The sequence below is a fragment of the Gigantopelta aegis genome, chromosome 12 (genome assembly GCF_016097555.1).
Source record: "Gigantopelta aegis isolate Gae_Host chromosome 12, Gae_host_genome, whole genome shotgun sequence".
NCBI classification, from domain to species: Eukaryota; Metazoa; Mollusca; class Gastropoda; order Neomphalida; family Peltospiridae; genus Gigantopelta; species Gigantopelta aegis.
The window spans coordinates 31973518-31996292 of NC_054710.1; the positions used below are offsets into that span (position 1 = coordinate 31973518).

Sequence of the window (22775 nt, forward strand, 5' to 3'; positions counted from 1 at the left end):
CAACACCCCTTCACACAAAAAAACAAACCAAAACAACAACAAACAAACAAACAACAACAAACAAACAACAACAAACAAACAACATAATACCAATAGAACAAAGTAATAATATTTTTTAATACTATTTAAAATAATAATTTAAAAACCCATTAACCAAACAAACAATCAACTGTACAAACCGGCCTCGGTGGCGTCGAGGTTAGGTCATCGGTCTATAGGCTGGTAGGTACTGGGTTCGGATCCCAGTCGAGGTATGGAATTTTTAATCCAGATACTGACTCCAAACCCTGAGTGAGTGCTCCGCAAGGCTCAATGGGTAGGTGTAAACCACTTGCACCGACCAGTGATCCATAACTGGTTCAACAAAGGCCATGGTTTGGGCTATCCTGCCTGTGGGAAGCGCAAATAAAATATTATTTGCTACCCGTCAGAAAAGAGTACTCTATGTGGCGACAGCGGGTTTCCTCTAAAAAAAACAGTGTCAGAATGACCATATGTTTGATGTCCAATAGCCGATGATAAGATAAAAAATCAATGTGCTCTAGTGGCGTCGTTAAATAAAACAAACTTTACTTTTTTCCAGCTGTACAATTATGTAAGACAGAAGATAACTAAGCAGTTTCCACATAGTCTTGTTCTGCATTGTTCACCTCCTGGCGATGATGCATTACTAATCGTTTGCATATATTTTAACATCCGTTGCAATTGTTCAGGATATTTGGTCAAATAAATTGACATATAAGCAAGAAATGCATCAGTCCAGTTTTCAATTGTCATAATTTTATCTTTACAAGATTGCGGTGTTGTTTCCAATTCTCCTTGTTTATTTATTACAAATGTCGATGTCACAAATTCATTTAAAGGGACATTCCTGAGTTTGCTGCAGTGTTTAAGATGTTATCGACTAGCGGAGACTTTTTAACGATTGTAATTACATTTTTTCTGCATAAACATATTAGTGGTTGTATATTAAACGTGTTTCTGATCGTTCTAATATTTGTACTAGGTTCAATTTCATCTTATTTCCTAAAATAATGTTTGGGCTTCTTACAAATATTAAGACGACCAGAAACACGTTGAATATACAGACACTGATACTCTAAACAAGAAAATATATTTAATATGCCAGTTTAATCGTAGAAATATTTTATTAGTCGGAAATATCTTACAATGCAGCAAACTCAGGAATGTCCCTTTAATTCAACATTACCTTTTAGAAGAAATGCTAAATTAATATATTCATAAACCCAAATGTTTTGCTTCAGATTAACTTATACCATTAATACTATTGCATTACCCTCTAAAGGATTTTTTTTTTTTAACGACACCACTAGAGCACATTGATTTGTATTGGGTTTTTTATGTGTAACTGCCCTACCTAGACATAACCGTTCCTACAATAGTGCCCTTTAAAGTTATAATTTGCTCCTTTGTATCGTTTTGATGTATAACTGCCCTATGTAGCCCGAACCATCCCTAGAACAGCGCCTTTTAAAGTTTTAATTTACAAGTGCTTACAAGTGCCCCTTTGTATCGTTTGGTTCTGTTTTTGTTTTTTGTTTTTTTTAAGGTTATATCCGCCCTACCTAGACTGATCCGTCCCTAGAATAGTGTCCATTAAAAGTGTTATGAAAGTCAAATTACAATGAAATATATGATAGTCATACCTATTTACGAACCAACGTTGAATCTATGGCTTTTTCCAGGGTTCTCCCGCCCTAGGTCAACACTACAATTCACGATGTAATTACTGAGATCTAAGAGTAACGGGTTTGTACTCATCTAAATAATAATGTATGGGTTATAAAACTCCAAAAGAGGAAGTGATCACAGTCTGAAAATGGGTAAGTTTGCTATCAAGATGCCAAGGGGAAGAAAAACACATTTTTGGGTTATAATATTATGCAAAATAAGTTTCAAAATTATTGTTTAAAACTGGCTAATTTTGCAATTCAGATGCCAAAAAAAGCCGTTTAAAGCCATCCAGTTTTAAAAATTACCCCTGGAGAGCATGCCCCTGGACCCTCCTACACATCTCGTGTCATACTTAACAACGACCCTGATCAATAGCCCGCCCCACTTTAAAAACAAATCTCCGACGGGCCTCAAAGCTCATGTAATAATCTTTATTAATGCAGCTAGCGATACAGAAAACCGCAGCTAGTCATATAGTGTACACTTCCGTCCGTACGCCTTATTATTAACTGGAAATCTTTATCAAGATGCCCTTTTAACGAGCCAATGTGCCCTTTCTTTCGTTATTAATTATCACTACCGGCCTCGGTGGTGTCGTGGTTAAGCCATCGGTAGGTACTTGGTTCGCAGCCCGGTACCGGCTCCCACCAAGAGCGAGTTTTAACGACTCAGTGGGTAGGTGTAAGGCCATTGCATCTTCTTCGCTCTCACTAACCACTAACAACTAATCACTAACCCACTGTTCTGAGAAACTAATGGGAAAAAAAAATGTCGCGCGTTTTCTTTCTGAGACTCTTTCTCTGTTTGATTAGTTTTGTAAATATTCTTTGCCCATAGTTTGACACCCAATAGCCGATTTGTGTCGTTAAACATTCATCCATTCATTCATTCTTTGTTTTTTCTTTCTCGTTCCAACCAGTGTACCACAACTGGTCATAGGCCGTAGTATGTGCTTTTCTGTCTGCAGAAATGTGCATTTAAAAGATCAATTGCTCCTAATGAAACAATACAGTGAGTTTCCTACGAGTGAGAATTACCAATAGCCGATGATTAATTAATCAATGCGCTCTAGCGCTGTCGTTAAACAAAACAAACATATGTTCGTGCGTGTGTTTGTGTATTTGTATTTGTGTGCTTGTGTGTAGTAATAGTAGCAGTAGTAAGAGTAGTAGTGGTAGTAATAGTATTAGTAGTACAAATAGTGACAACAAAAATAGCAGCAGTAGCAGTAGTAGTAAGAGCAGTAGTGGTAGTAATAGTATTAGTAGTACAAATAGTGACAACAAAAATAGCAGCAGTAGCAGTAGTAGTAAGAGCAGTAGTGGTAGTAATAGTATTAGTAGTACAAATAGTGACAACAAAAATAGCAACAGTAGCAGTATTATTAGTATTAGTAGTAGCAGTAGCAGTAATAGTAGTAGTAGTAGTAGTAGTAGTAGTAGTAGTAGTAGTGGTAGTAGTAGTAGTAGTAGTAGTAGTAGTAGTAAGAGCAGTAGTGGTAGTAATAGTAGTAGTAGTAGTAGTAGTAGTAGTAGTAGTAGTAGTAGTAGTAGTAGCAGTAATAGTAGTAGTAGTAGTAGTAGTAGTAGTAGTAGTAGTAGTAGTAGTAGTAAGAGCAGTAGTGGTAGTAATAGTATTAGCAGTACAAGTAGTGAGAGCAAAAATAGCAGTAGTAGCATTAGTATTAGTAGTAGCAGTAATAGTAGTAGTAGTAGTAGTAGTAGTAGTAGTAGTAGTAGTAGTAATTTCTGTACTAGTGTCAGTTATATTTCCTGTCTCTTATGTTTTATTTAATTATTTAATGGCGTGTAATGGTTACAGCTAAGCAGTGCTGATTTTAAATGGACGTATTAAAATACGCCTCTGCTTAGCAGGGCACATTTTATGTAAGAGATCTGGAACTGCCTGCAACGGAAGCTTTGCTGTAATTGTGTCATCACGACAGGAAATCAAGTTAAGATTGTCACAAGATTAACTAACAATTAACTTCGTAGAGTGTTATATTCGGGTTTAACTAGATGCATTCCATCATGTGGATTTCGTTATCTGTCTTGTTTTCTTGTGTGTTTTGTATAAATGGTAAGTTATTGTTATGTTTTTATCTTCAGGGTTCTAGTTTCCAAATAGAACTTCATAAGCGGCAATGTTAACACAGAAGAAATGTGCCCCATCTAATCTTTTAGGCGATATGCAACTATCTGCCGACTGTTAAATCTATAAAAATAATTGATGGATCATTTTTTGTTTTATGATTAACTGCTTCGTGAGATACATTAAACCATGTAAATGTTATAGTTATATAGTTTGTTATTTGACGTCTGTCATGCTTTTATACTTAAACACACTAAATAACGTGAATCACCAGAGTTATGGTTGTTCGTTCAGTGAGCTGGGGTCGGCCGCTTGTAAGCACGCTTGTAAATTCATTTCATTTGTTGGTTCAAGTAACAATTAAAAAACTTTATTCCACCAATAATTATAATTATAGTTGCAAGCCAATTTAAAAAAAACACCCTAATATCATTAGCTACCGTCGTTCAACATGGACCCATACTACACGAATTTCTAGTTTTATATTTTATTTGTAAAATGAACAAGTAAAATATATATGTATATGAAGGGTCCACGGAAATAACCTCCAGTGTCCAAATATATAGTCAGTGTTATAACGGTCCCGTTGACAATGACACCCTAAGTTAAAAACCTATAATAATGATAGGTCATTCAAAAGAGTTGGTTAATTATGCTTTCTTAGGCATAAATGTTCCACGATTATACAGTTGTAAACGTTATAATTAAAAACGATCACCTTACTAAAAATGTGACATCAAAGCCTATTTCCGTGGTCCCTTTATATGTTTCTTTTAAAAACAAGTAACTGCGTCTGTCAAGCCACCCAAACCCACCAATAGGCAAACCAGCCAATCAAACGAGCAACCCACCAACCAGCCAATAAACCGTCCAATCCAACACGTGAACCAACCCATTTGTTATCTAACTATCAAAATATCTAACCAACCAACGCACTCATGACCCAATCATCCCACCCATCTTCACAATCATCCAACCTATCACCAAATCGTCCAATCCACCACCCAATCGTTCAACCCATCATTGAATCGTCCAACCCGTCCCAACAATCAGCAGTCGTTTCAGTGGTGATCTTCAGAATACTGCACGTGAAAACTGTTTTAAATGTGTGTGTGTGTGTGTGCGCGTGTGTGCGCGTGTGTGGTATTCATGTCTTCAGAAAAAAAGAAAAAAAAAGTAAAGTTTGTTTTATTTAACGACGCCACTAGAGCACATTGATTTTTAATCTTATCATCGGCTATTGGACGTCAAACATATGGTCATTCTGACACTGTTTTTAGAGGAAACCCGCTGTCGCCACATAGGCTACTCTTCTTTACGACAGGCAGCAAGGGATCTTTTATTTGCGCTTCCCACAGGCAGGATAGCACAAACCATGGCCTTTGTTGAACCAGTTATGGATCACTGGTCGGTGCAAGTGGTTTACACCTACCCATTGAGCCTTGCGGAGCACTCACTCAGGGTTTGGAGTCGGTATCTGGATTAAAAATCCCATGCCTCGACTGGGATCCGAACCCAGTACCTACCAGCCTGTAGACCGATGGCCTGCCACGACGCCACCGAGGCCGGTTCAGAAAAAAAGACAGAACAGCAGCTAGTTATATTTTTGGTTTCAATGTCCTTGGTTTACCATGGGAATATTTAACACCGGAATACTTCTCCAGACCATATCAGTTAAAGTAACGAATTTACGGTACTTCAACCACTGAATAAAACGTACTTTAACGCATTCTACTTGTGTTTTTAGGGGTGAATGTCACACTACTCAACATCAAACCTGTGTTAAAAGGGGCATTTATGTTGGTACTGTGTCGTGTATATACAGGTGAACATTTGAACGCCACAATACAGTTTATTCGGAATTCGGATATTGGCAATATCACCATGTGCTCTTGTCAACAGACCGGAGCAAACTGTATGTGTGACAATTCACGACAGAGAGACTACCTATGTGCGTGCAGTGCTAACACGAATAAAGCGGCCAGTATCTTCAAGGATTATACGATCACGAAATACAACACCAGTGATCAGGACACGGGATTCTGGTTCTGCGGGTCAGAAAATCACGGATGGAGCAAACCAAAAGTGGCAGTTATTTGTAAGTAAAATCTGATTTACCATCACCAGTATACGACTGAAAATTAATTAAGCACCATGTGATTTATACTTCGCTAGTAATTGCGGCTATTTCCTGGAATATAAACTCCAACATTAATGTTACATGCACATTCGACTTCGAATTATTTTAACATGCCCATATACCACTGGATAGCCAGGGGAATGACCCGGGGCAGGCAGTTACCAAAAAAGATGGACACCAGGTACCAGTGACATTGCATGGATATTTAATATTTTTATTGGAGTAGACAGAATCCGTAAATTTGAACATATAGGGCAATTAACTATGTAGCCCAGCAGATATGTGCAATAGTTGAGAGAATTGTGCCTTTGATAATACAAGCATGCGCTTTGGCACACTGTTAGAGCATGCCCTAAGAACTATTTCTAGTTATAGGGCCATCGCAGATTTGTCCTATGGCCATAATGGCGGCCATTGTACAAAATGGCTGCCACCGGTTGTTATTTTACCAGTAGCTCAGGTTCTAGACCACCTAGGATCTTGATTCTGGTAGCTAATCGTACATTTGTAAGCATGAGGAATACAGTGGTACTATTTACAACACGCTGGCAACTACCTAACTATATATATCTAGCATTCAGGGAATTAAATAATAGTACTTATATGAGCACATAGTTTACGAGATTATGCTGTATCTTGCAAATTAATATTGCATGTCCCAATGTTGTTTGACACATTAATGGTGAGCACAAGTCCACGACAAACCCTCCATTATTAACTAAGTAAGGCCTTCCATGATAGTATTGCAGGCTTGCAATGAAATGCAACGTTGGTTCTGAAATCACAGAGGAAAAGGGCAGTGCTCTGAAGTGCTGCCTTGACACAGTTTCACTGTCTTCTTCACCCCCTTTTGCAGCCACAGTGGAGGAGTTCGCGACAGGTCTGAGTCACTTCTGGCAGTGTGCTCCAGTGAACTTCCCACCTACTTGTTTCCTTCCCCTTCCATCCTAGTCACCTGGGGATTGGAGTTCAGGGGCTGCAACCATCATCTGTCCCCAGCAGTGGCCAGCTTGGTAGGCAGCCCTCTTTGTGTGCTGAATCAGTGCTGCTTGTGTTGGCGGGAGTCCATCAATTGTTTTACGTTTCTGAGTGAACAGCTGCTTGCGTGCCTGACTGGCTGACTCCTGGCTGCTAGTGCGGTCATAGAGAAATACCATTAATCGCCCCAGAGGCTCCATCCAGTCGTCTATTACCGTCTGGTGTAGTAGTCAAGGCACAGAAGGCTCTAATGACATCACCAAAGGTCGTCCATGTATCCCACGCCGTCTTTTTATCCCTGTCACTGAACGATGACACCATGTCACATTTAGTAAAGGCATGGAATATTGATATGGATCTGGACCTAGTGCCCTCATCATCTAATGATCTGCTAAATGCCGAAAACTCTTTCCAGCTCCAAAGGCAACCCACAGCTCGGTGATGTTGAGGCGTTGGGCTGCTGCTGTCACTGCCAGTACTAGCACATCCGTGACAACTGTGCGTAATGGGATCTTGGTATACCGTTCCTTCACATCTTCTAGGGTGCAGTAGGATGCGGGTATCAACCTCCTCGTGTGTGCATAGTATAAGACCTGATATATCTCGGGGCTGAGTACAGAGGACTTCAGCATGATGGTTGCTGATTATTTGTTTTTTCAGTCTCAAGGTCTGTCACACTAGTAGCCAGGAAGGAGAACATCTCAGACTTGTTGTCGTCGATGCGCAGAAACTCCGGCCAGTTTTCAGGAATGGCATTGGATGGCTCAATGCGTCTACGAACTCCCTTCCCTCTCTTGCTGCGTGTTTCGGCCTTCAAACTACCATGTCTTAGAGCACAGGTCGTAGCATGTTCACGAGAGCAGCCCCATCAAAGATGATGACCTGTACTGTGGGGTATGATGCATTCTCTTGTGAAGGAACCAGGTCCTCCCAACAGCCCACCAAGTCTGACATGGTACCAGTTCTCAGTTTGCCCATTTGTGACAATGCTGGTGGACAAGTCTGGTTTTTATGCTCAACGAACTCATCCAGATTTCCATTACGTATCTGTGATGCAATGTACAGCCTAGAGAACAGCTTGTACAAGTGCTCCTGTCCACCCGATCCCCTTCAAGAGATCGCCAAGTGTCTTGAGTGCCGCCATCTCGATGTGGAGCCCACGAAACATGACAATAAAGTGATCTTCGCCGTGAGTCTCTGCCCAGTTCCACTGGATTTCATTTGCCACTTTGTACAGAGGTTGATCCACAGTGATGATTGGTACTTGACCAGGATTCAGAATATCCCCTGCCTGCGAATGGCGAATCGTGGTGACATATTTGGCCTGGTCGTACAAGAGAGGATGTAGAGAAGTTGTCTGATGTTTTGTGTGATGTATATGCAACAAAGTAGATGTACACATATACACATATGAGGTCTACACACAACTCATGGGCCGATTTTGTAATTCTGGAAAATGTGTATAACTCTGTTAATATGTTGATTGTTTTGCTATTATTTAATTCCCTGAATGCTAGATATATGTAGTTAGGTAGCTGCTAGCGTGCTGTAAATAGTACCACTGCATTCCTCACCCTTAAAACATGTATGATTAGCCACCGGAATCAAGGTCCTAGGTGGTCTAGAACCTGAGTTACTGGTGAAATAACAACCGGTGGCCGCCATTATGGCCATAGGACAAGTCTGCGATGGCCCTATAGCTAACGTTCTTCCTTGGGGCATGATCTAACAGTGTGCCAGAGCGCATGCTTGTATCATCAAAGGCACAATTCCTTCACATACCTGCTGGACTAATGGCGCTGATATCACAATTATGTGGTTTCCATAAGTAATTTATCCATGTCATGCTCAGTACATACACAGTTTATAAACAAGTTCAATATCTGGTGTAACCCCATCAACACTGCTAGTAGTGGTTGTGTTTGCTTGCAATATCATTTAGGTGGTGCTTAGCTTAAAACATAATACTAATCAGTTTTTGAAAACAGTGAAAACAACACAAAAGTCAAATTGATGCAAGTGTATAATTTAATCATTATACATTGGTTACATAATATTTCACATTGATAAACATTTTTCGAAAACCAAATTTTGCTGCCATATAAAATAGGCGTACTTGTACAACCATGCAGTCAAATAATATTAGTTAGCACTATTTTTTATTTAGTCGTAAAACGAAATACATAGCATGTTGTATCTGTGTATATAACCTGTTTCTTGTTTTAGTAAATCTATTTGATTTGTGTAAAATAAAATCAAGACATTTATAAACATCCTACATCACCAAGCGTTAATTTTCGGAGGAAAACATCATTTTTGTAATCGTCATAACCTCTGAAATTAACTTTGGACTTCGTTTACAACTTACTGTTTGTTTTCTGTTCGAGCAAAACATACCTAGATATTGGTAATTATCTGCAAGGATTGCCGTGTCATCAATACAGAATAATGATCATTACAAGCCTGGATATATTACGTTCTGTTTGTAACAAAAACAGAAACGGGGACATGATGCTAATTATTAGTGGATCGCTCGCCTAATCTGAGAAAGGTCGAAGGATCGCATACCATTCAGTAACCTAAAACTGGTACACCAAATGTCTGCTGTCGTTATTGTTGCTATCATTGTTATCTTCCTTCTTTCTCTCCTTGTTCATTACAGTCAATGCCAAATCATTATAATCATCATTGACAGCACGATCATGGGCATCATCATTTTTTTTTCATCAGATTTATCTTAATCACAATCATAATTAACATAATCGTAAATTATCATTAACATAATCGTAAATTATACTAATCACTGATGGTGGATGGTGGATGGTGGAAGTTGTTGTTGTAGTAGAAGCAGTAGTGGTAGTGGTAGTGGTAGTAGTAGTAGTAGTAGTAGTAGTAGTAGTAGTAGTAATATTAGTAGTAGTAGTAGTAGTAGTAGTGGTAGTGGTAGTGGTAGTGGTAGCGGTAGGGGTAGTGGTAGTGGTAGTGGTAGTAGTAGTAGTAGTAGTAGTAGTAATATCCGTATTAGTGTCAGTATTACATAGTAATTGTGTTTCTAATTCTGATTCCAGTGAAGAATCCTGGTCTCTCATTTTACCCCCAGCCGGCTGTGATGACGCAGCCACTCACACTCGTATGCACTTTAGTCGATCAAGCTTTTGAACACGACATCACATTTAAACGTGATATGGCGGAGATCTGTACATGCAGAACTGAAACAAAACGCTGTGTGGTGCACGAATCTTCAGCAGAACATTACAACTGCACGCATACGTATCCCTTTGTACGGAGGCGGACAGCAACCTATGAGTTGACAATGGAATCTTTTACAGCCAGCGACTCGGCACGATGGTCATGTTGCAGCAACTACGGTGAAAACAATTGCAGCAATGTCGTCCAGCTTTATCGTGAGTATTAGTAGTACACTGTGTTGCTGTGTGTGTATTCGTGCGTGCACGTGTATATGTGTGTGTGCGTTTATGCGTGCGCGCGCGTCTGTGTGTATGGTGTATATGCGTGACAACAAATTCTTCCAACCTCGACAATTGAAGGACGGCTAATCTCGAAACAATGTACCAACGTTCGACTGCTCTCCAAGCGGTGCCAACGTTGGACTGCTAGTCCTTAAATAAATCTGTCGAAGAATACATCGAATGGACAGAATGGCGGTTGGACTCGGTGGGGGAAGGGACTGGATGCCAGTCGTAGGCGTAGTGGCATAATGTAGTGCATAGGCGGTTTTGGACGTAGGTTTGTATAATGATTGATTATTTTAATTGTAAGTATGTTTCTACAATGCCCGCCCAAAATGGTTTATACATTTCTACTCGATGACTACTGAAATAATTATTTTAGACCGGCGCTCAACAAAAAAAAAAGAAAAAAAAAAGAGTTCCCTTTTCTGGTTAATATCAAAATTGTCCGACGTAAGTAATTTCTGTCCCTGATCAGTCCCCTGGTCCTATCAAAGACCGAACTCTGGGTACATGCCTGGTACCCTAGTGGTATAGGGGAATGATATAAAAGGTTCAAGTTCTAGCCAATGTTTATGTCCTATAGACGAAGCGCTGTACCACCAAAACCTTTCCAGTGCACTATTTGAACATAAACATATTTGCATTATTACCAAACAGCTATAGGGTTCCAAACGATTCGACGTATTTTTAATTGGATCACTGTGAACTGAATGACAGTTTTCAGACCATCTATGTTTACCTGAACATCTATGTTTACCTGGACATCTCCAAACCCCTACCCCTATCGTTGGCTTATAAATGATGGTAAACAGAGAAATGTTTTAATGTTAGGTATGAAAGTAATAAACGCACAGAAAAACCCAAACCAACTGTTAATATTAAACAATTAAAGTTTGTAATAAGAGAAAAAAACACACAAAGAAAACATAAAAACCAACCCCCAAAACCCCAAAACCAAACTTTAAAAAAGTGAACCAAAGGGACATTCCTGAGTTCGCTGATGTTATTAATTAAAAGAGACTTTTTAATGATTGTAATTACATATCAAACATATGTTTTTTTTCTGCATAAAATATTAGTGGCTGTATATTAAACGTGTTTCTGATCGTTCTAATATTTGTACTAGGTTAAATTACATCTTATTTCCTAAAATATAGTTTTTTTCGTACGTACGAAATTATTTGAAGACAAAATCCAGTTTGGGCTTCTTACAAATATAAAGACGACAGGAAACAAATTGAATATACAGACACTGATATTCTTAACAAGAAAAATATATTTAATATGCACGTTTAATCGTAGACATATTTTATTACCTGGAAACATCTTACAATGCAGCAAAGTCAGGCATGTCCCTTTAATAAACAAAATATATTATATTATTAAAGTGGATCAATTGTGAAAAAATTCATATCATTTTTGTTTTGACAAACAGCAAACCCAACGACAGACAGAACGGTGTGGCAGAAATCAGTCTCTCCTACGTACTCCTATTGCACTACTATCTCAGCAACATGGACTACGATCGGCACAACAAAGAAAACCGAACACAAAGATGGCGAATCAGGTAACTGTTCTACTTCCAGGAAAAGGAAATAAACAAGCAAGATAAAACAACGAAGAAAATATCTGTTAAAATTATACAATTAAAATATTCAGCATGTCTATTTTAAAATCCGTACACATTTCAGTTTGATACAACTTTGCCATGTGATCAGAACTGTGATTACAACTATTGTGACAACTGAATGTTTGACATTTAATCCAAAGTTGCAGATTTAATTGTTCATAACTGGCGGTTTTCACTTCATCATTTGTTTATTCTGCAATTAGTAATAACATATTGTAAAGTTTCCTTTTTATAAAGTTACCTTTTTAGTCCAATAGGGTTAGTGTTAGTTTTAGGGTAAGGATGATGCTTCCTGTTTATATGACTATAATATGTGTAACAGGTATGTTTAAGTTTTATTAATATTTATGAACGCAAAACCATCATTGTCTTTGATTAAATTGTACATTAAAACAAACTTTTGACTGTATTTTTCAGGCTTAGGTTCGGCAAAAGAATCTCGGTCAAACCAAGTTCTTAGTCTGTCATTTCCAAGCGTCGTTGGCGTTTTGTTTTACAGGTTAAGCCTGTAATCTCGTCCATCGTTTGGAGGATGAAAACAACTGATTGAAAGTCAATAATCGTGATATAATATATGAAGAGTTTAGGCGCAAAACGCGATATATCCATTTTTCATTTTCAGTAAAAGTGATTGTTTTAATTGGCGTATATCGCGTTTTGATAAGACAAAAGGGATTTACCCATTACAATTTCATAAGGATCAATCACGTTTTGCGGCAAATCAGCGGGCCTACGATTAGCCCTTGCTGACATACAATAATGGCTTTATTTAAAAACCTAGAAAGAAAATGGTTTATAGCGCGTTTTGCGCCTGAACTCTTCATATATATATATATATATATATATATATATATATATGTATGTATGTGTGTATGTGTGTGTGTGTGTGTGTGTGTGTGTGTGTGTGTGTGTGTGTGATGAAATGTTAATTTTACTGAAGAATAAATTTATGTTTACCTGATTGCTTTGCCCCGACACCCAAGATGCCTATAGATGTCAGTGATCAGATGTTGGGTAGAGAGATTACGTTGGCATAGATTCTTCGCCGTAACTAATGAACAAGAGGGTGATGATGCAAACGAATTTGTTAAATACCCATGGTATCAACCATCAGGACGCAGTGCTCCAAGGGGGAACCCGCCATTGGAAGCTTTTATTGAGGCTTGTACCAGTGACTTTTTGTCTACTGAAAAAAGGAAACTGATTAGGGATAATCTTACAGTGGAACAACGTAAAGCACTCTTTGATTTAAAACGACTTCCTATTACCCATAATACAGCATGTAGATATGCAGCTAAATCAGCCAATACTGTCATTACATCTCTTTCATGTGATGATGATACAATTACGTTTTGGGTGTAATTGCTCACGATCCATGCACACAAATCTACTCTAAGATTGAACTTTGGGCTAACAAGTAGTTAACATCAGGTGCTATTAGTGAGTATATTGTTAAGTATGTTACTGATTTCATAGAAACACATCCTGAGGCTTGTAAACCTTTTGTGAACACTCACAAGAATCCCCCTTTTCCAACCCACCTTTTATTATCCGGATGCGGAACCCCGATACAACTTCTGTCTAAGTTTGTACAGGTAGCTATTCGTCACCTTACGTCTTCCCCGTCACAACAAGTGCTGTTTGTTATGTGGTAGCTTTCTTTCCTAATGTTGACAACAAAATGGGACCAAAAGAATGCTTCAGATACATCCATCTATCTTGAAAACCACGACACCATGCATAATGGAAGCTCTTGAATTGTCATTGAAATCTAATGTGTGTCAGTATCAGGATGGTGAAGGAGTCATCTTGTATGCTTCACCTAATCATGGAACAGCTATGGGACCAGCTCACTCATATGATTATTTTGATATTTACATGGGTGAAATTGACAAAATCTTGTTTCCAATACCACCGTTCCTCTTTTGTCTTCACTATTACCACTGGAGAAACACAAACATTGGCAATATCTCGACTGGAGCAGATTTCGTAATGACGATATTACCATTCTTTTGGATTCAGACCACATTGGAATGTTTAACCACTTACAAGGGATACATCCACCAAACATCAAATGGACTGTCACCCATGATAGGTACACTATCTGGATACCAAACTCACAATATCGAAAGACAAAATCATCACTGATGTACATGTATATCCAAAAAGCTGCCATTCATATCTACACCCCCCCCCCCACACACGTACACACACACACACACACACACACACACACACACACACACAAGCTGTCATTCACCTGCAGTATTGAAAGGCCTTATAGCGGGAGTAGGTACACGTCTGCGCATGCTATGCAGTGAGATGCAAACTTTAGAGAAAAGGATTGAAGAATATGCCAAGTATTTTGTATTGGCCGGTTGTGATTATTCTAAGGCTGTTACAGAATTAAAGAGAGGTGCTAACACAAAACGAAAAGAGCTACTTAGAAAACCAAGAACAAAGAAAAAGAAAAAAATAGCATGGATTACTACATACGATCCGAGAGTTCCATCCAAATCAGAAATCATCAGAAAAAAACATGTCCATACTTTATATAAATCCTAAGAACAAAGTCATATTTCCAAGAAAAACTATCATTTCTGTAGACAGACGCCGACGGAACCTGGCCGAAATCTATAAACCAACCGTTCCCAAACGTTTTATTCAGCATGGCCCGTTACAAAAACATGGGTATTTTAAATGTTGTGTAAAGAGATGTGACACGTGTGCACATTCTGTAGAAACTACTTCACAGTAGGCTCCTTGGGGTAAAAGAATATGGAAGATTAGGAAACATCTTTCCTGCAAAACCATAAATGTTATCTATCTCATACAGTGCACTATCCACCCTGATACCAGCTGGTATACTGGTTTCACAAAGAATCTAAAAGCAAGGTGGGCAAACCATAAATCAGACTGTAATTTAAAGAAAACAAAATAATGTACCGTATCCCAACACGTGAATACGCTTACCCATCCGAAAGATCCTAATCTAACGTGTCTTCATATCTGCGCTATTAACTCAGTTGACAATGAAACATTTCTACTTAAAAAGAGACTTTCTGGATGTGTAACTTGGGAACAAGTTTCAAGGGACTTAATTCCAGAAAATATTTCAATTCCTCTCGCACTTATGAAAAGTAATTTGGACTCAAACAGAATGCATGAATAAACTGTTTTAAAGTGAGTTTTATTATCATTACAGTTTTACCCTCCACCCCCCACCCCCATCTCTTTCATTCATTTAATTAGCTTCTTTTTTTATTTTTTTCATTTATTTTGTTCTGATTTATTCACTCATTCATTCATTTATATTTGTTAATTAATTCACCCACCCACTATATCGACACACTCCTTTTGTACTTGAGTTGTACTCACTCCTACATTCTCAGCTTCATAGCTTGTTTTTAGAGTGCTTGTTTACTTCGTATTAGGTTTATTTCATTTATTCAATTCATGTTTTCATGCAGGATGTTTTGGCTTCTTTTAGTCTAGTTTTAAAGTAAATTTCTTTTTATGTTTTAAGATTATTTTATTAAATTTTAATAAATATATTATTATTGGCTGAGTTAGCTTAGTAATTAGTTTTATCTAAAGTTATGTTATATTTAGACCTAATATGTAAGGTTTTTATTTTATTTTACAAATATATTTAAGTAACTTTTCGTCTTTATTACTTGTAAATTATCCGGGTAATTCCTTTTATGTATTCAGATTGTTTTCGCTATTGGTTTTATTTATGCATTCATTCGTTCATTATTATTTTATTTTGTTCATTATTTTGTTCTTTGTTTTATTTACCCTTAATTATTATTTTATCCCCCCTACCCACACTTCGTTTTACCTCAGTCATAGTTTTGCCATACTTCTAATCTTTGACCAGTAGTTTGTTCTGCAGCTTTTATCTTACGTTACTTTATTTGTAGGTCCTTTTCTTATATAGACTTACGTATATTATTTATTATTTTAGTTACAGCTTTAACTCTGTTTTTGATTGTGGTTTTATGTGCTTATTTTTATTTTTGTCGACAGATTTCCCTGATGAAGCCCGAACAGGCGAACATTTGAATTAAAGAGGGATATTTGACTTTTAAAGGAGGCTTCTGACTTTTTCGTTATATAAAATATATTATCTCAAGCCCCCTTGCTACTTTAGAGAAGAGGTACCAGCAACACAGAATGATTTTCTATTCGTATATATATATATATATATATATGTATTTATATGTATATATATATAACTTTATTAAAGATATGTCAGTGTTTCTACTGAAAGATACACTACTTGTAAATTATAATTAGTTTTCCTGTAAAACAGTCTGTCAAATATCTCCAGAAAGCGAACTATATATACTATATTGTATATAATGTTTGGCATTGAATTTGGAAATGCACAATGACATATGCATAACTTTAATTATGCTCCTTTTTATTCATTCTAGTGGTTTCATTAAGGAAAACAAAATATTTTTTATTTATTTGAAAATCCAATGTGACCTCAGAGTGGTTATTTGAATATCATCTGCATATTGATAAAACAAAAGTTTGCTATCTTTATGGGTACTCAGTCAAGATTATCTGTACACTTTACATTTTCGTGACTGATTATCAAGGAGACCATTCTGTATGCCCAGTAGCAACACACCACACAGAATGTTGTTGACATTTCACTTGTGTGTGGCATTTTGATGCATACAGATTAAACCATGTACATCATTCTTGAATATATTTGTTGTAATTAATTGCCAGCTATTATTGACGCTCTACATATGAGTACTGGTAGCACGTGTTCGGGAAAATAATAGTATTCACATAAATATAGTAATATCGTTAGTGTCCCGTTTACTTCTATAATTACTTATATAAGGCCTAAAGGTGTTTGTTTCTGGGAGCCGGATCCTGCATAAAAACGCCCTACATTTATTATTTTGATTTTTCATTCTACCCAATGCACCAAGGCTGGTATATCAAATGTCGTGGCGTGTGCTGTCCTGTCTGTGAGATGGTGCATATATAAGATCCCTTGTTATCAATGAAAAACAAAAGTAGCAGGTTTCCTCTCTAAGACTATATGTAAACATTTCCAAACGTTTGTCATCCAATAGCCGATGATCAATAAATCAATATGCCCTAGTGGTGTTCTTAAACCAAACAAACTTTAAGGGCCAATTTACGAAGGCTGTTTTGCTTAAACGCAGATGTTTAAGCATTGTAACTGTATGTAGTTACACGCGTGTAAGACAAAAGCAGGTGTTTAAGCATAGTAATTGCATGTAGTCACACGCGTGTAAGACATAAGCAGGTGTTTAAGCATTGTAACTGTATGTAGTTACACGCGTGTAATACATAAGCAGGTGTTTAAGCATTGTAATTGCATGTAGTCACTCGCGTGTAAGACATAAGCAGGTGTTTAAGCATTGTAATTGTATGTAGTTACACGCGTGTAAGACATAAGCAGGTGTTTAAGCATTGTAATTGCATGTAGTTACACGCGTGCAAGTCATATACATGCTTTGTACATTCGACCCAAAGTGTTTAATATTCTTGTGTGATGGATGGTATGGTATTCGATTGTATTTAATAATATGTAATACATGTATATAACTTTTTTATCTGGACCCGTTGCGCTCGGCCAAGCAGTAAAAAAGGCCTACCTTACTTACCTATTGTTTGTTTGTTTGTTGTTTTTTGCTTCTTTATTTTGTTTTGTTTTGTTTTTCTTCTTGCATATTTGCATTTTGTACGCCTATGCCTAAATAAAGAAATAAAATAAAATTCAGAACACACTGAGCTCTGTCTTTTGCAGATTAAGATTATATGTGTAGACCCATTGTTTGGAGTGGAAGTCTTCCAACAGAATGACGAGGGAATGGTGTGTATTTATAGGAGTGGCAGTCCTCTTATATACGAAACGCATGACAATTACTCATGGCAGCTATCACGACCTTGTCGAAACTTCATTAATACTTTGCATTATGAAGAGATGTGAACTTTCCTGTTCAAATTAAAGTAACTGACTCTGGATACAACCTGGGAAAATTGACGCTAAGTTTGGTTAATATTAAAAAATGTAACATATTTTCAACAGAATTATAAGAAAGTGAAATAAGATTATGTGACGTTGAATCGTGAAAATAATGCATGTTTCCATAACCGTTACTTCTTAGAGGTACATGCGGTTTTTTTAACTATGTAAAATGCATTTAGTGGTACTAAAAACACCATGATGACCAGAAACACTTCGGATGTACGGACATAGACAATATAAATAATAAAATATAAGTAATGTCTGATTTCAATTATCAACACACGTCTCTAATCTGCTTTTAATGTTCCATAGTGTTTAAAAACTAGGCTCTGTCACTTTAAAAATCACGGTCACACAACATTGATTTTTTAAAAGACATAATCCCACATATTTTGTGACTGCAATATAAATTGTACGTCACCTTCATCTATTCATCGATATCATGCCACCGGCCTCATCGGCGTAGTAGTTAAGGCATAGGCCTTTAGTTCTGGTTTGGCACACAGATATCGGATCCTATGCAGAGCACTTTTAACAGCCCAGTGTTGCCAATAGAAGGAGGCTATTGGCTTCGTTACCGGCCTTTTGTCCGCCCGATTGTCTCACTGTCTTTATTACTGCGGGACCGGCCTCGGTGGCGTCGTGGTTAGGCCATCGGTCTACAGGCTGGTAGGTACTGGGTTCGGATCCCAGTCGAGGCATGACATTTTTAATCCAGATACCGACTCTAAACCCTGAGTGAGTGATCCGCAAGGCTCAGTGGGTAGGTGTAAACCACTTGCACAGACCAGTGATCCATAACTGATTCAACAAAGGCCATGGTTTGTGCTATCCTGCCTGTGGAAAGCGCAAATAAAAGATCCCTTACTGCTAATCGGAAAGAGTAGCCCATGTAGTGGCAACAGCGGGTTTCCTCTCAAAATCGGTGTGGTCCTTAACCATATGTCTGACGCCATATAACCGTAAATAAAATGTGTTGAGTGCGTCGTTAAATAAAACATTTTTTTTATTTTTCTTTATTACCGCGGTGACACTAGCAGTTTTAGTCCGGTCTAAATTTAGTCCGGACTAACCATTTTTCAAGTCTAAATTGGTACAGACTAATTAAGCCCGGACTAATTTAGTCCGTCCAAAACATCGATCCAGGATGGACTAAATTTTAGGTTGGTCTAAATGTAGCAGTGTGAACGCTCCTCGGTTCCAGGTCTGAGCAAAATCGTAATTGCGTGGGAATAGTAAAGTTTTACACGTGTATTCTGTGTGAGACACAACTCGTAATAACCTTCCAGATTCCTTTGGTGGCAATTCGACCAGCAAAGGAGCAGAAAAATCTTTACAATTTCATTATGAAGTACTCTTCAATGTACTTCAAAATGGTTTATTACATCATATTTTCACATTTGATCTACCTTAATTTCGTTAGACATATTTTCCAGTTACATCGTTACACGTAAGTAAGCGCCAAGATGATACTGGTAATCGCTGCCACGATAGAATAAATAAATAATAAACAAAATTAATGATCATGAAGAACTTCAAGTCGAAAGTAAACACGAAATGCACCCGGACGACGCCTAACAGTTACACGTTTTGTTTGAGGTCACACCTTTTGGTACGCTGAGGTAAAAACGGGCATGTTTTAGTCCGGACTAAATTTAGCTCGTACCAGGACCGAACTAATTTAGACCAGACTAAAAATGCTAGTATGAACGCTGTTTATGTCTTTCTAAGTGCGGAACGTAGCCCAGTGGTAAAATACTCGCTTGATACGCGGTCGGGGTGGGATCGATCCCCGTCGGTGGACCCATTGGGCTATTTTTCGTTCCAGCAAGTGCACCACAACTGTATATGAATGGTGGTGGTATGTGCTATCCTGCATGTGGGATGGTGCATATAAAAGATCCCTAGCTACTAATGGAACAAATGGAAATGGAGGAAGAGGAAAAGCGCGCCAGGAACGGCACGGGGTGGGGTGGGGGGGAGACAAAACTGGCGGCTCAACTGGCGACGCCGCCCCCAGCCAAGCCTGAGTCGAGGAAATCAGCTACGCCGGAACCGTCGACCACCGAGAGAGACAGACTCAACACCGCGGTGTGTGAGACCCTCCATCTTCGACCACTACGTGGCCCAGACAGAACTGGCCGGTATCTCTGGTACTGCCAGTAGTCAAGGCACCGGCCCGATCAGCCGCCGTTGGAAAGAGGAAGGCCGTCGCTCAGCCGAGCGACCAACCTGACACGGTCCGGCCTCCTCCAACACCCGCACCGTCCCCCTCCGACTCGGAAGCCGTCTGGAAAGTTCAGATCGGGAAAATCAGGCTCGGCTTCCTGAAGTTCGTGCAGGGGGACACCTCGGATCCGGCATCACTGATGGGCGGACTAGTGAAACCAGAGCTAAAACAACTGTCTGATGGAAGCGCTTACGAGCTACACACCATCAAATCTACAGCCGGCAAGACAGGGTTGGTACTAACTATGCGCCGAGAAGGAGTCTACCGACAAGCGGTCCTGGTTAGAGAGATGGATAGCCACACCATCCACAGGATCGTCAAGGCCCTTTTCGGCAATGACTCCTGGAGTGTCATAACCATCCTCGCCAACCAGAGATGGAAGCACTTCATCCCCGCCTTTGCCGGTTCTCCGCTCATCGGTTCGCCGTAGGCCAACCTCCGACGGCCTTAACGAGGCCACTAACGTGGACTTTAAACATTTAGACCTTCGTTCAAAATTTTATGTCGAAATTACTTCTTTTTTAAAAAATATTATTAAATAGTCCGATCCTCTCTTCTTTCTTTTATTTATTTTTGGGACTGTTCTTCTAAAATGCTCCAAATTATATAAATATTCGGCCGAGCAGTGAATTTTTTTTTTTTTAATTATTTATTTTATTAACTTTTTACTAATTGCTATTTTCAAAATGATGCCTATTTTCAACACTACCCCCCTCCCCCCTCCCCCCCCCATCCCGAGACAGGCCGCCGATCTTATCGGAGGTCGGACTCGGGATGGGCGTGTACAAAACCCTAGTGGTATATGGGCACGTTAAACTAATTATCATTATCATCATGATCAAAATCACCAAATATTTGACATCAAATACCCGGTAGCCGATCATTAATACACAAATATGTTCTAGTGATGTCGTTAAACAAAGCAATCTTTATTTATTTCATGTCTTTCTGGCCGCCTATTTTCGTATACAGTTTTTCGCAGTGATTCAATATATTGAGCTGACATTTTGTATGTTAGTTTAGAGCGCAGTTACGGATCAAGGTGGACTTTCTTGATGGTTTACCCATTTGTTTAAACAAAGGTTAATGAGAGAGAAGAGGGAGTAGTGGCCCTACACCTACTCACTGAGCCCTTAAGAACTCACTCTGGGTTGGAGCCGGTACTGGGCTGTGAACCCTCTACCTACCAGCCTGTAGTCCGATGACTTAACCACTGTGCCACCGAGGCCGGATCAAACTTCACTCTCCTGGGCATTTATTCAAGGGTCATAACTCTTGTATGTATTCATGTGTGACAGTTATGACCTTGTCCAGAAATGTAGTCATAATAGCTGTTGATGCATGGTATTGTGGTCTATTAGAGTGCGCCGTGCGGCCCAATACCTCTGACTTCAGCATTCGAGGTTTCTGTTAGGGTTACCTCACCCTTAGTCCACATCAGTCTAGCCTTTACCCATTGACCAGTCCAGCTTGGGTGTCCCTAACAGAAGCCAAATCTCCTGCTGGCATAGCTCGCTGGATGCGTGCGTGTGTTTGTGTATTAGTGCGTGTGTGCGTGTGTCCAGTAATAGTAATAGCAGCAGTAGCAAGAGCATTGTCTAAGTAATAGTATTAGTAGAACAAGTAAATTAATGAATCAATGAATGTTTAACGACACTCCAGCACGAAAAAAATACATCGGCTATTGGGTGTCAAACTATGGTAATGCACACAAATAAGGTGATGATCAACATCAATATAAAAATTCAAGATTTAAATAAAACCAGTGTAAAGAACTGTACAAAAATACAAATATCAGAGATAGATACTGACTTTTACTAAAAATTTCCATTTGTGCTGTATTGGCCATTCTCAAAGAGAATGTTACACCCCTGCACCACGGTGAGGTTACAGCACGCGCAGGGGTAGTGGTACAAGTAGTAACAGCAATAGTAGTGGTGGTGGTAGTAGTAGTAGTAGTAGTTGCAGTAATACTACTACTAGTAGTAATAGCATCAATGATATTTGTAGCAGTAGTAATTGCTGTAGTAGCAGTAGTAGTAGTAGTAGCAATAATACATGCAGTGTTAGTAGATATAGTAGTAGTAGTTGTATATCTAACAGTAGGATATGTAATAGTAGTAGATGTAGTGGCAATAGTAGTAGCAATATTAGTAGTAGCAGTAGTAGTAGTAGTAGTAGTAGTAGTCATAGTAGTAGTAGTAGTAGTAGTAGTAGTAGTAGTAGTAATACATACAGTGTTAGTAGATATAGTAGTAGTAGTAGTAGTAGTAGTAGTAGTAGTAGTAGTAGCAGCAGCAGTATTAGTATTAATAGTATTATTAGTAGTAGTAATTGCTGTACTAGTGTTAGTTATGTTTCTTGTCCTTATGTTTTATTTATTTATTTAATGACTTGTAACGGTTTTAGCTAAGCAGTGATTATTTTAATTGTATATAAATACGACGCTGCTTAGCAGGGCACATGTTGTGCAAGAGAGCTGGAACCGCCTGCAACAGAATCTATGCTGT

General features: G+C 38.5%; 1 protein-coding gene across 1 annotated transcript; it reads left to right on the top strand.

Annotated features, from left to right (window-relative positions):
• The first annotated feature begins 3692 nt into the window (after positions 1-3692).
• On the top strand, positions 3693-16728 carry LOC121386904. Its single transcript, XM_041517944.1, has 6 exons — positions 3693-3774; positions 5534-5884; positions 9973-10308; positions 11813-11944; positions 12425-12559; positions 16040-16728. Exons 1-5 carry the CDS (start codon positions 3714-3716, stop codon positions 12517-12519), a joined length of 975 nt encoding a protein of 324 aa, XP_041373878.1. The 5' UTR covers positions 3693-3713; the 3' UTR covers positions 12520-12559; positions 16040-16728.
• Positions 16729-22775: the final 6047 nt, after the last annotated feature.

Coding starts and splice junctions, on each gene's coding strand:
- LOC121386904 (XM_041517944.1), top strand. CDS start 3,714: ATGCATTCCATCATGTGGATTTCGTTATCTGTCTTGTTTTCTTGTGTG. Junction 5,885..9,972: donor ACCAAAAGTGGCAGTTATTT/GTAAGTAAAATC, acceptor TTCTGATTCCAG/TGAAGAATCCTGGTCTCTCA. Junction 10,309..11,812: donor CAATGTCGTCCAGCTTTATC/GTGAGTATTAGT, acceptor TTTGACAAACAG/CAAACCCAACGACAGACAGA.